General features: G+C 43.9%; 1 protein-coding gene across 1 annotated transcript in view; it reads right to left on the minus strand.

Annotated features, from left to right (window-relative positions):
• ADTRP (androgen dependent TFPI regulating protein) overlaps nt 1-10,475 on the minus strand; it is a 28,991-nt gene extending 18,516 nt beyond the window's left edge. The window contains exons 1-3 of the mRNA XM_057370472.1: nt 10,227-10,475; nt 3,071-3,205; nt 1,569-1,670 (exon numbers count right to left, since the gene is read on the minus strand). Of these exons, the coding sequence (XP_057226455.1) occupies nt 1,569-1,670; nt 3,071-3,205; nt 10,227-10,379 (390 nt within the window). The 5' untranslated portion in view covers nt 10,380-10,475. The remainder of the gene's footprint in view (nt 1-1,568; nt 1,671-3,070; nt 3,206-10,226) is intronic.
• Between the last annotated feature and the right edge of the window lie 3,107 nt (nt 10,476-13,582).

Raw genomic sequence — 13,582 nt, forward strand, 5'->3', positions numbered from 1 at the left:
CTTTAGAAATAAAATATCAGGTTGTGATAGAGGTTTGCWTTATGTGAAGTTTCTCTCTCGTCAAAATAATTTTCAGGAAGAATTGTTTTTCCTATTTTAACACCTGTTTTTGACATTTTTGATATAGAAAAGCTTTTTGTTGTAGTCAAAATTACTCTCTTATGAAATGTAGATGTAAGTAGGGTAAGAAAGAAGTTATAACAGATATGTTTGAGRGATTTCTGCAAAGAATTCTTGCACATAAAATAAAATGTATACCCTAACACCTCTCAACCTTCCCATGTCMTAAACAAATGTGGAAACGGAAAGGGCAAATTCTCAGCTGTGAGCCAGGATTAAAAAAAGCAGCAAAGCCCATCTCCTCTGAGCTCTACTTTGTACCCCACCCTTGCCCAGCACCTCCACCACCGGCAGGATTTTAAATCAGTTACCCATGCTAACTCTTGTAGCTGAAACCAGCATGATGCTGAGGACATGAGGAATCTTTCATTTTGGTGGATGATGGTTTTCAGAGAGAGCAGTGCTCTTTTGCACCTGTGCAGAGGTTTGGGCAGCCACAGAAAGGTGTGGTGGAGATGAATTGGACAGGGAKCAGGTGATGAGGTTAAAAGTCCGTGATGGCTGTGGTTTATCACTTGGGTATCAGCATTGCAGACGTGCCTCTGTGTGCTTGGGTTCCATCACATCTCTGCATACACCTGCCCAAACTGACAGGCTGCTCAAACCTCGAGCAGCTGTCTTCAGCCAGACACCCCAAACTCTCCCACATCTACCTGTAATGCTCTTCAAGGACTGCTGCAGTGGGTTGCAAGGCAGTGCTCTTAAGAAATGAAGACTGGAGAGAAATGAGTCTTCTATGCAATTATTTMATGCTTTTTGGCTTTTCTGATTCAGCCCAGTTCTGAACCTCTCCCTTCTCTCCCACTTCCCATTCGCCCCACGAGGCGTCCCTGACCTTGCAATCCACCCACAGTTTTCATGTTACTGTCAGCCTCCTTTCACTTGACTGATGAGAAATATGTGATTATTCAACACATAAAAACGGCCAGAGCAAATGAAGGAGAAATCTGGAAAGTATTTATAGAAAATCTGTAAACAATCATTGCAATCCAGCTCTTCAAAGCTGTGCACACATTAGCTTATTAGCTGTAGAGCTGTCAGATTCTCTTTTGTTATTTCACCTTTTCTTAAAATTAAGGGCTGCTTTGTTACACTCACAGCCATTTTGTATTTCAGAAACTCCTGTTAGCAGACACAATTTCTTTTTTGAGCTACAATGAGTGAGATTTTCTTTCCTTATGACTACACATCATTTCATTGACTTCAGAAGTTTGACAAGCACCGATTCACTGATGTTCCTTGTGTGCTAAAAGGCTTCTCGAGGCAGCTTCAAGCACATGCATCTGATTGCTGCATACAGCTCAGCATCAGATTCAGATAAGCAGGAAGGAGGAGGTGAGAAAGAAAAAGTTGTGAAGCTCTTTTGGAAAATGGCACAATGCAATGGTGGGACACACATTGCGAAGTCTCCCTTTTCTGTGTAAGAGGCTGAGGTGTTTCTTACTCACCATAGCGTGATTTAACCAGAGTGGGATGACTCCATCAAGGCTTTTGGGGTAAACCAGCTCTCGGTTGTAGGAATACAGTGTCCAAAAKGATATACACACAAACTGGAACCAAAGTACAAAATGAAAGAAATTTAAAAATGGGAGACAAACATAACCAATAGGATTTGGTTAGTGCTTTCATTTCTGAGAAGGCAAAAAATCTCCATGTTTTTGTACATGAAAAATGATGACATTGCCACATAAACTCACATTATCTCACATTTACTCTGAGATGCACTGTTCTGTGTTGATACTGGAAGAAAAAAGTCCCCTGCTTTATAAACTGCCAACACTGACATTTTCTGTGGAGTCCAAGATTAGCTGCTGGTTTTTTTTTTTCCTCTTTCCCTTTTCAGATGGGAGCTTTTGATGGTCAAGAAGTTCTSCTCAAGGGATTGTCTTTGAAGCCTTTGTTTTGCTCAGTAACAAAGTAAAAACAGATCTCGATAAGGCAGTTCACATAAACTTACCCTTACCTTCACACTTCATAAGCTTAATTCYTAAACTGCAGGTGAAAGCTGCATGCTGTGGACATCCATTTTTATCCCAATAGAGCAGGAATTACAGTGGGACAACTTAACTGGAGCAAATGATCCCTGGTATCAGTTACTGATACCTGGAATCTGATTTGCAAGTTTTGGCTTGGGTTTGTATTTGAGCACACTTTGTGCTTGGGGCTGGAAATCAGGGGTGTGAGACTGCCACTGTCCTGAGGGCATGGTGAGGATGCCTGGGGGGATTTGAGAGCAGCGTGGTGAACACTGCTGTGCAGGGAAGATAAATTAGCCAGTCTCTCTGATTCCATCCCTGGCAGGGCTTTTTTATCGAGCCATCTAGCTGAGCTGCTTGTGGACCATGTTTAAGCAGTGCTTCTCAGCCCTCTGAGACTCAGCAGTGGCTGCAGGCATCACTTATGCAGAGAATACCTACATGTATAAATACCACATCAGTTCCTGTCCAACCCACATCATTGTCTGAGGTGATCCATGATGAATCTGGCGTAGGCTGTGACTATAATTATTTTTCCGTGAATCTGTTTCTCTCCAGTGCTTATTTAAAGCCACTCTTGTGTCAGAGGAAGAGATGTGAGGTTTTGCTGCCTCCTAGGTACCCTCTCATGTTCCCCTGACCTGTGCTGCCCTTTAGAGAAAAGCCCTAAGTTGGTAAATCCACAGCTATTTGGACCGTGAGATTAACAGAGAGGTGACACCTCATTCACCCTTTGGGGTCAATCTGTGTCCACTTGAGGACAGCAACCCTAATGTTTGTGCAAGAGGCTTTGCTCTGAACCACGACAGGCTCAGCACTGTTTTCTTCTTCTAAATGGTCCAAATCCATTGCAAATTCAACAGTAAAAGAAAGCCCTTAGTTCATACCTATTTAATACATGTACTTTTGGTACTATACCCTCCTAATCATTTATGCAAACATTGTTTTCACGTACAGAGACAAAGGGTACTTACTGTGGACACTGGGAAAGCCAGGACACTGAAAAGAAGGTCTCTGCTGGAAATTACGCGCTTAGCACATCGCAGCTTCTTAATTAGTCGCAAAACATCAGCCAGGAAGGACACCCCATAGAAGACAGCCTGCAAAACCTAAAGTAATTACACCTAATGAGGGAAGCTCATCCAGCTTTCATTAGCATGTTCCTCAATGAAATCTGTTCTTGCTGTTCAGGGAGCTGTTTTTTTTCGTGAGCTGCAAGCCTGCATGAAGGAAATAGCTGCTGGCTAAATCTCTTTTACTAACCCAAACTGATTAAATAAAGTTGGTYGGGAGATAACTTTCAGAGTACCCCAGTTAAGAGATTTAACAGAGGTATGTGATCTGATTCAGATGGGTGAAGGGAAGGAACATGTTGAAACATGTCACACTTCCTATGTTAATGGTTGGCCACYGGATGCATCTGAGCAGGAGAGAATAAATTATGCCAGGACATGTTTCATGTAAAGCAACTGTTAGATAGCTTTTCCCACCATTTAGCCAACACAGCTTTTTCTTTCTAGGGATACACAGCACAGTTGATTTCAGTGTCAAGTAGCTCAAAATGATCTAAAGTGAGAATTAGGTGCAGAAGTTACAAAAACAGAACCTCTTTTGCTGAATTTGAAGGGATTCAAGAAAGGACTCGAAGTCCTTCGTTTAGAAGCAAAGATCCAGACTCTACAAATTATGGGTAAAATTGTCCGATTATTGCAGTTTAAACCAATATTGCTTTTCTAACTGCTCCATTTTCTCTTCTGACACTATGCTTCAGGTCAAGATGAACCAGATTTGTCAGACGCGCAAAGGCAGAACCTCACAGAAAAATACTTCTCTTGTTGTCTTGCATTCAGCACCAAGTGAGTTCAGTTCACTTAACTCATGGGGTGACCTCCTCCTGTTAATCCTAGGTTGTCCCAGAGTGATGCAATCTGGGAATGCAGCCTATTGCAAACCCTGGATCAGCTAGTGATGCTTAAATGGAAAGAGGGCTACAGCTTGCAGGATGAGATCTCTTTTGCCATGATCTTTCTCTGAATCAGATATTTATTTAGACCAAAGTCTCTGAAACTGTGGCTAGTTACTTCATCAGTTTCTGAAGAAGCTGAGAAGGKTGGTGCTTGGGAGGGAAGAGGATTAGTGCAATGTTTTTCCACCAGAAATTCCTTTATCAAAATATATGAGGGGAGGAGGGGACTATGATTTCACCATGGCTGTTGTCAAACAAGGGCTTCTGCAAGCTTCCATGTGCAGAGGCTGAGTCTTCCTGGGCAACAAAATGATCAAAGCTGGCAGTCATCTGCAACAAGCCGCAACCAGTTTTTTTCTTCCCAGCACAGTAAAAGACACATTCTTCCTTCTCTATCTTTTCCACAGTCCTCAGAGTCGTGATGGTAGGTACCGCTGTTGGATTGTCCCCCTGCCTGTGCAGACCCACAGCACTGGAGATGGGGAGGGGCTAACACAGGCTGGGTCACTGGCCCAGGGTCACCCAGGACCAAGTATCAGAGGTTGTGCATCAGCAAGTTCAGCTGCAAAGCCCCATRTTTCCCATCAAAGCTTAGGGTGAACAGACACATTTTTGCACAAAAATCCCAAAGCAGCTTCGTCAGAACCCACATTCATTTCTGTTCAATTCTGAGGCACCCAAAGCAGCWCTTTTCAGTGTGTTTTTTTCTCTCCCCATTATCACAATTGGCAGGCACTATTTCAGTCAGTAGGGATTCAGCCCTCTAAGTCATGGATCTGGTTCAGATGAGCCCACATTAGGCACAAACACATGTTCAGCCCAAAAGTCTGTCCCAGTCCTTGGCCTCACAGGATATCAGTACTAGACACAAGTCCTCGAAGAGCTAAGAAAAGCCTGGTAATAAACAGAAGCTCTTGTTACACCCTGTAGAGTCAGCAGCAACTTTCTGTAAAAGGCATGAAAAATGAACATGAGGGTGGTGACAGTCCAGTGACACATGGTGACTAATTGCCAATAAAGCAATTAGGGACAGGCCTGGTTCCCAGAGGATGGGGCTATTATTATCTTGTTCATGGTCAGCCTTACATTAATCATGGGACCGGGAAAGGCCACTTCTTTCCCTGCTTCAAAATTAACTAAAACAAACATTTCTGAAAAGAAACAGTCCCAAAACAGCCACATTCTCAGCCTGGTAAATATTTTGTTACACGCAGGGAAGGACAATGTTATCTTCTGTAYGGAGAATGCTTATCTGAATGTGTAACCTAACCCATTTCTCTGGCTAAACATGGAGAAGAACAACTCCTGAAAAAGTTTGAACTSAGCCTCAGGAGTTTGGATTTGTGCTGCTGTAGCTGTACCCTTGTTCATCACCGTAAGGTGTTTCAGACACCTTTAGTGATCACCCTGTATTTCCAAGAGCAATGGAAGATCATACAAGTAATTTTTGAGCCAGAAAACTGAACTTAGTTAGGACCATCCCTAGTACTGCTTAGTCTGGCATTGTGCACCCCCAGTAGATTCACATMAGAGCTGCAAACCCACTGGGTTATTCTTGTAAGAAAGGTGCATCCAAATCGTGTAGCCCTCTACTAAAGGAAAAACGTTGACATTAAAAAAAAAAACCCATGAAAACATCAAATTATTCCAGATGTCCTGTGAATTTCCCAAGCAGCAGTGCTGGCACTCTCAAATCCATTGCAGGCACTCATGGAATATAAATCCACTGTCTGTAAATAGAAAGGATTCCCTGAAGGGTTCCCACACGAACAGAAGGAAGACTGGAAGCATTCAGAAAACCAGCGATTAACTCAAAGAGGAAAATATGGATATGATTATCCCTGCTGGAGAGAGGCTGCTTTCCCCTCTAGACCCTGCAGAGTCCCACGGTGCTGGGTGCTGTAGAAACATTTAATTTGGCCAGATCAATTTTCCAAACTGAGACTCAGAGTGACAAAGACAAACCTCAATTTTTATCTGGTGCTGTGATCAAAAGGGTGTTTCTGTTTAACTAACCTGACATGATTTACGTTTGTATATAAGATCTTGCCATATGTGTATATTGAAATCTCCAACTAGTACAAATAAATCGGACTCCAAGCTCTGCCCTTAAGGGAGGGATAAATCCAAAATTCTGAGCAAGGTATTAGACATCACAGTCAACATTTAGTGYAGACACACATCCATTCACATGATAGTGTCCTGGAAAATATTTTTACTAAATACTGGGCCTATTCTGAAATAAATACAAAGYAGCTTTCAGGACAATTGAAAAAAAATTTCATTATGAAAGACGAAAGCGTCAGGAATTAATTAGGGCAGGAACGCAATTAATAGTTTTTAAAGGTGTAGTGTGCTCATTGTGCAGTGATTTACTAATGGATTTACAGCAGTGAACAGATTTTTATTACCTCAAATATTTCAAGCAACAAATGATTCCACTGGCACTGTTTGGTGTCACAGATGATTGAAATGAATACAAAACTRTTTTTATCTGTCATTTTTGCTTGTTCAATAATTGGTCAATGAACCTCTTTGATACCAAACCCACGTATCATTTTTTCCCCCACTACAAAAATATTACCTTTCTGAATCTTGATTGCTATGATCATTAAGAAGATGAATCTGAAGCAATGTCAGAGCTGTGGCTCTCTTGGGAGAGCCACATGACTAACAAGGAATTGAATGAGGTGCTAAAAGAGGTTCATATCTAGAAGGAATTTTTCCAGCAGAACTAGGAGACAAGCAACATTTCCATCCCCAGAAAATGTCACTTTTCCCAGTATTTCCATTCGAAATCATAGCGAGCTGGCCAGAGCAGCTTTCCACAGAAAGAAATTTTAAAATGCAATTCCAAAGAGAGAAGAGAAATTTTGGAGGGACAGTTTCCAAGTGATTTAGTCAGCCAGTGCCAGAAGCCAGGCAATCCCAGTCTGGCAGGACACAGGCAGGAGAGCTGGACAAAGGCTGTCTCTGTGTTCCTGGCTCTGGGGAARCCTCCAAGGCACTGCCCAGGCCGGCCCAGCACAGCAGAACCCCTGAACCAGAACAGCTCATTGTGGAACTGTTGCCTGCTCTTCTTCCCCATGATCACACCTCCCAACATCCCAAGGTGTTTTCTGGGACTGCATCCAGACTGGCAGAAATTCAACGTGTCGGATGTGCACACGATGGACATGTGTGGTTGACAGGTAACTCTTGTTCCTCCACATCCCCCAGCAGCAACAGGGAGTGGCTTAATGCCAAACCATGGGATGAGTCYTTTATGTCYTSTGGAACCCCACAGAGAGCACCACAGCCTGTGGGACATGTTGTCTTCTCACCCTCTGCCTCTCTTTTACAGCAGCTCAAGAACCTTTTGCCACGTTTTTGCCTCTGCTTCACCAAAAAATGCTACCCAGTTCAGCAGGAGAAGGGGGTAACAGTTTTCTTTCCCTAATCCCCTTTCATCTTTTGGCAATCCTTTCTTGAAATAAATAAATCTCTGAAGAAGAAGGACTACCATCAATGACGAAGCAATTTTGCACACCCTGTCCCATTGCCACATTTTCTGCATGACAGATAGGCAATGTCTTCAGCCCAAACCATTTCCCTGCTGGCTGGCAGCTCTGTTTTYGCATGGGGATCAGATCAAGGAGTGGTTAAAAGTTGGGAGACAAAGGACCAGAGAAGTGGAGCAAGAGCCCTCACTCATGGAGATTTAATAAAACCCGAGTTGCTCRGCAAATCTGTAAATGGGCTGGCAATGGGAGCAAATACTGAGGTGGTAAATTTTTGTGAATCTGTTGGGTTTTTTTTTTTTTCCCTGTCAAAGCAAAGCCTGACTGTAAAATTGCCAAAGAATCTCAGGATACCAAGTACCTGAGAGATCAAATTGTATGCAAAAATCAACATAGATAAGTGCACTGTAAAGCATTTAATAAAAACAATAAAAAGGGACTTCAATTACATATTTTTCAACAGTGGGTTTTAAATTAGCTATCACCATCCAGTAAGGAAATGTTGGACTCTGTGTGGATTACTCTCTCAACTTGCTGTCTCCTTACCTACCAGTGACAAAAAAATAAAAACAAAAAACAAAAACAACAAATAGAGAGTTAAGAGTTGTCAAGAAGAAATAAACAATGTTTATTGTTTATTTGAACAAGGAAGCACCTTTAGGCTACTGTGTAAATCCATGTATGCTCATAACATGACCACTGCAGCCTGCCCCACCTACCCCCTCCTGAAACTTGAAAAACTCTTATGAAGGGCAACATGGATGCTTTAAGGAAAGAAGCAACCCTTCGTGAAGAGAGATGAAAAAGGCTTGAGCTTCCAGCTTGAAGAAAAGAGTAACTGAGAGGATAATCTAATGCCACTCAGATGAGTGGGCAAAGAAAACGTGAACAGGGATGGATGATTAGATTACAAAACAGAAATAATTACAAAACAGTCCAGTAGTCAAGGAAGCAGATTTACACCAACAAAATGAATGGCTATTTCACACAAGGCACACCTGCCTCGTGGCACACAGGATGGGGAAAATACCAGAAGTATGAAGAGCCCTGTTTTCCCTTTAGATAGATGAAGGGAAGGCTTTGAATGGGTATCAGCTACCTTAGCTTGGATTTATTTTTTTTGGCTGGGTTAGTCAGTATGCTAGTGGGACAGTAGAGCCATGGTTCATTTCATGCTTATATATTCTCTTGGCTTGGGCATCCTCTTTCAGATCATCCTCTGCTGGTCACTAAGGGAAGCTGGATGATAATTTCAGTGAGTATTTCTATATCCCAGAATACTGAGATATTGGTTACTTGCTTTGTCCTTTTGACMTCATGCTTTAGACCTGAGTGGTAAATCTCATTATAATGGTGCCAGGGGATGGGGATGGAGATGTTTTTTTGCATGAAATTATGGGTGGTATTTTAGTTGGGCCAGCTATCCCCCAAGAGTAGCTGTACTAATACAAAGGCAACATYACAATTAGCAGGTCAAATGCCACCCCAGCTGTGGTGATATTTGTGTGTCCTCATCCTTCCACTTCTGGCTTGGCCACCAAGGAGAGTGTTGTGGCTCCTGGAATCCCTGGGTTGTTGTGGTCCCTTCACTTTGCCATTCACCACCTCTTGGTTGCCAACATTTAGCAGAGTCACAGAATGATTGAGGATGGAAGAAAATCAAATTCTCCACCCCCTGGGGCCCACTCAGAGCTGGGGAGCCTTTAGGCTTCCACTGAACTCCAGCTTGAGGTGTCTCCTGAAGGGTAAAAGTAGAGACAAATAACGTTGCAGAGCAGACCTCCCACTGATATTTACCTCTGATCATCACACAGAAAGCCTGCATTGGTCCCTGAGGTCGTCCTTCAAATTAGCAAGTGTCCCTGAAATGTTTTCCCTGTAGGAAACCTCCCCACGAGTCTGTTTTTTTCACCCCACCACCGCTACTTCCATGAGTTGCTGATGAAAGCCTTGGGCCCTGAATAAGCTTTCTCCCCTGGGTATCTCATGTGCTTTCACTTTGATTTCTGTTCTGTGAAATGTTAGCACATTAGAAGARCCAGAACACATTACTGTCTCTCTTTTTCTGTGTGCTTTTAGGAAATGTACAACTGATAGCACTGCTAAAACTCATGTAATAATATCATAAGCACCTCTCTCCACAGGCTGGAATTTCTTTCCCTCATGTTCTCAACTGATTGTCAAACAAAGCAGGTACTCTGAATGGCTAAATTAGCACTGTGCTCTGCTTTGTTTTGCCTTTCCTGTAATTTAGAAGACATAAAAGCCTACTTAAAAAATCRAAGTAAAACTCCAAGCAGTGTTGAAATTTGTTGAATTAAAGGTTCAAAAACAGTCTCCAAATTTGCACGTGTCCTGGCTGGACATAACCCCTACTTCTCTGTCCTTCCCCTCACTGACAATGTCTCTTTTACAAGGAGGCAGCTCACTTCAAAGTATTCTCTGAAAACCAAGCATCTCACAAGTCAATATTCTTTCTGCACGAAACCTGTGAATACATTTCACAGCACAAGCACAGATCCCTCCTGACTTTCCTTTGGGGTATAAACTGCCAAAGGAAGCAGTTTAACAGCAGCAAATACACCAGCTGCATATGTCTTGAGGCGCAGATGGCAGACAAACAAATAGACATATTGGTATCACTGTACAACACAATTTGCTTACCAGATTGAGGACTGTCAAATATTTCCACTGCCCACCGTAAAGGAACACTTCAGATGGCCGCTCTTCTGTTTTAATGTGTGTGATGGAATAGGCAACAAAAAAATACCAGACAAAAGCAAGGCAGTGGTACGTGGCGAGAGTAGAGATTTCCATGCTTTAGCCAAGAGCGACTGACAACTGGTCGGAAAGCAGCTTTTCTCTTAAGGTGCTCAGTGCATGGGGTAAGGCAGGGCAGGGRGGTTTACTTCGGAGCAGCCTCAGGACACGATGCCACTTTGCTCATGGCAAAAGGAAAAATCACAAGGCTGTGAACTTTGCTTCTATTTGTTTCCCTTTGTCACTGTGCAGATAGGCTGGGGGGAGTGGGGGTGGGATGAGAAAAATAGGCTTACTCCCTGGATTTAAATGCCTTGCTCAAGATTAGCAAAGATTAGTTGCAGAGTTACGTAAGTTTTGAGTTGGGGTTGTTTTTTTTGCAAAAGTGGGGGGAGTTTTGCTGCTGATTTTGTGTAACAGGCTGTCATRTGTCGGGTAGAGAGTGAAAACAAGCAGCATGTCCCACATTTGTAGCTGTGGTTGCAGCCATGTCTCCAGCTGAGCTTGCGAAGCCTCTCTGACTATTTCTGCCTTATGTCAAAGAAAGAAGTGGGAAATGTAATGGTCTGTGAAAGATAAACTTAAGTTGATTTGTTGATAGGCTGTGGATATGGCAAGGAACCTGGCAGGATTCATAGAGAAAGGTCCTTGGAGTTGAAAATCTCTGTGGCTGTTAACATTTATTTGTGGGAAAAGGCTCTGCCACCTTTGCACCACCCCCTGCAGCTGGGGTCCATCACAGCTGTGCATGGCAGGCGAGACAAACCCTGAGTCACCCTGAAGCTCTGGCAGGGATGGAGACAAAGGCCTTGGGTGACCATCAGGAAGTGCTGAGCAGCATGTCTTGCCTCTTTGCTTCATTTGCTGCCATTCCCCTGCAGACAGCCCCTCATCCTGGCACAACATAATCGCATCATCAGGGCTCAGAAGAAGAGAAGAACCCATACAAAATGACCCTAAAATGAAGCAAACAAAGAAATYCCCATGGAAATGGTTGTTTTTCCATCTCCTCCTGCCTCACCAAGCAGCCATAATTAGCAGTGGAAAACAGATAGGGCATTTCCTTGATTCTCTGTAACTGCTGTTAGCAATAATTGCCACCTGAGTGTTTCACAGGACCTTGATGGGGAGCATGTATCATGCCCCAGCCCACAGCTGGACRTTCCCCATGCAGGATGGAGAGTTGGGATGCTCTTCCTGCCCCTGCAGAGGCTGGTCCACGAGCAAGGCTGAGCTTTGGCTGAACAGGGCTCGACTTTGGCCAAGCAGACTGCGTTAAGGGATCTCTTACCCTCCGCTTTTAACTGGCCCACAGGCAGCATTGAGCAAGCTGCTGTGTTTTGGTTTGGTTTGTTTATATCCTGCTTTTTTTTCCCCTCCTACTGGATACAAAGCTCCATGTGGATTAATTTCCTATGAACTCAGACAGCAATGTGCATGCATGTTGAAAAACAGACCTTGCACTAAGGCACTTCAATATTCTCCTGTGTTTCATTGACTTCTCCCCTAGTTCAGATTGCCCGCATACAGATTCCCCAGGCATTCCAGCCACCACAATCCCAATAAAACATTGCTGCGTCACTTAGGAAAAATAAAGATGTAGAGCCTTTTGTGGTTGCCTGAGGTTGGAGGAGAAAACCCCTTAACAGGAAAAAAAAAAAAAAAGGTGGGATTATGTTTTTTGTACTCTGGCAATGTCAACAGTCTTTTCATAGAATTACAGAATCATAGAATTATTTGGGTTGGAAAGGACCTCAAATACCATTTAGTTCCAACTCCCTTGTCATGGGAAGGGGCACTTTCCACTAGACCAGGTTGCTCCAAGCCTTGTCCAACTGGAACACTTGAACACTTGAAGAGATGGGGCATCCACAACTTCTCTGGGCAACCTGCTCTGGTGCCTCACCACCAGTGAAGTGTTTCTTCCTAATGTSTAATTTAAACTCACACTGTCAGTTTAAAGTCAGCCCCCTTGTCCTGTTACTACACGCCCCTATAAAAAGTCCCTCTCCATCTCTCCTGCAGTCCTCGTTTGTATACTGTAAGGCTGCTGCTGTAAGGTCTCCCTGGAGCCTTCTCATCTCCAGGRTGAACAGCCTCAATTCTCTCAGCCTGTCTTCATAGCAGAGGTGCTCCAGCTCTCTGAGCATCTTCCTGGCCTCTGGCCTTGCTCCAACAGGTCCATGTCCTTCTTACTTTGGGGGGGCCCAGAGCTGGATGGAACCACTCCAGGTGGGGTCTCATGAGGGTGGCATAGAGGGGCAGAATCACTTCCCATGACCCTCTGGCCATGTTACTTTTGATACTGCCCAGGACACTTTTGACTTTCTGGGCTGTAAATGAACACTGCCAGGCCATGCCGAGCTTCCAGTTATCACCCCCCAGTCCTCCTCCTCAGGGCTGCTCTCAATCATTCTCTCYGAGCCCCTATTTGTCTTTGGGATTGCCCTGACCCAGGTGTAGGATCTTGGCCTTGTTAAACTCCATGAGGTCCACACAGGCGTCGCTCTCCTGCCTGTCCAAGTCCCTGTGGATGCCATCCCTTCCCTCCAGTGAGTCAGCTGCACCACACCAAGCCTGGTGTCATCATCGACCTTGCTGAGGGTGCACTAAATCCCACTGTCCRTGTCAGTGACAAAGGTGTTAAGCAGCACGGGTCCTGATACCAGCCCTTTAGGAGTGCCACTTTCACTGCTTTCCACTTGGACATTGAGCTGCCGAACACAACTCTCTCAGTGCAACTATCCAGTCAGTTCCTTATCCACTGAGTGCATCTGTCAAATTTGCRTCTCTCTAGTTTAGGGACAAGGATGTCATGTGGGACAGTGTCAAATGCTTCGCTCATGTCCTAGAAAATCTAGCAGAAAACAGGGTTTTCGTTTGCCTTCATGGAATTTCTGGGTAGGGGCAGTGCTGTTTATGAGCTGCTCCTCCTTGTCTGAACTCAGCCCTGTGACAAAAGGCAGCAGGAGAACAGGACTATGGCATGGAGGAGTCCTTTTTATCAATAGTTTGCATACCAAAGGCAGTCAGCTCTTTTAACAAGTAATCTTCACACCAGTCTTTCTGAGGTTGAGTCCAACTTAAAAAATAGGAAGTCTGAGCATTCTGCTCAGTAGGTGCCTGAATGCATGCAAATGAATGTAAATGTATGCAAAATGGCAAGGTATGGTTTTTCTTTTCTGGAGGATCTTGGCCAGTATGGCTGGGAAGGTGTCAAGCGCCGTGACAGTTTTCTGATGTGGACATCTGTCCCTCAG

The sequence above is a fragment of the Malurus melanocephalus genome, unplaced genomic scaffold, assembly GCF_030028575.1.
Source record: "Malurus melanocephalus ecotype Western Australia unplaced genomic scaffold, MMel_1.1 scaffold_126, whole genome shotgun sequence".
Taxonomy (NCBI): Eukaryota; Metazoa; Chordata; class Aves; order Passeriformes; family Maluridae; genus Malurus; species Malurus melanocephalus.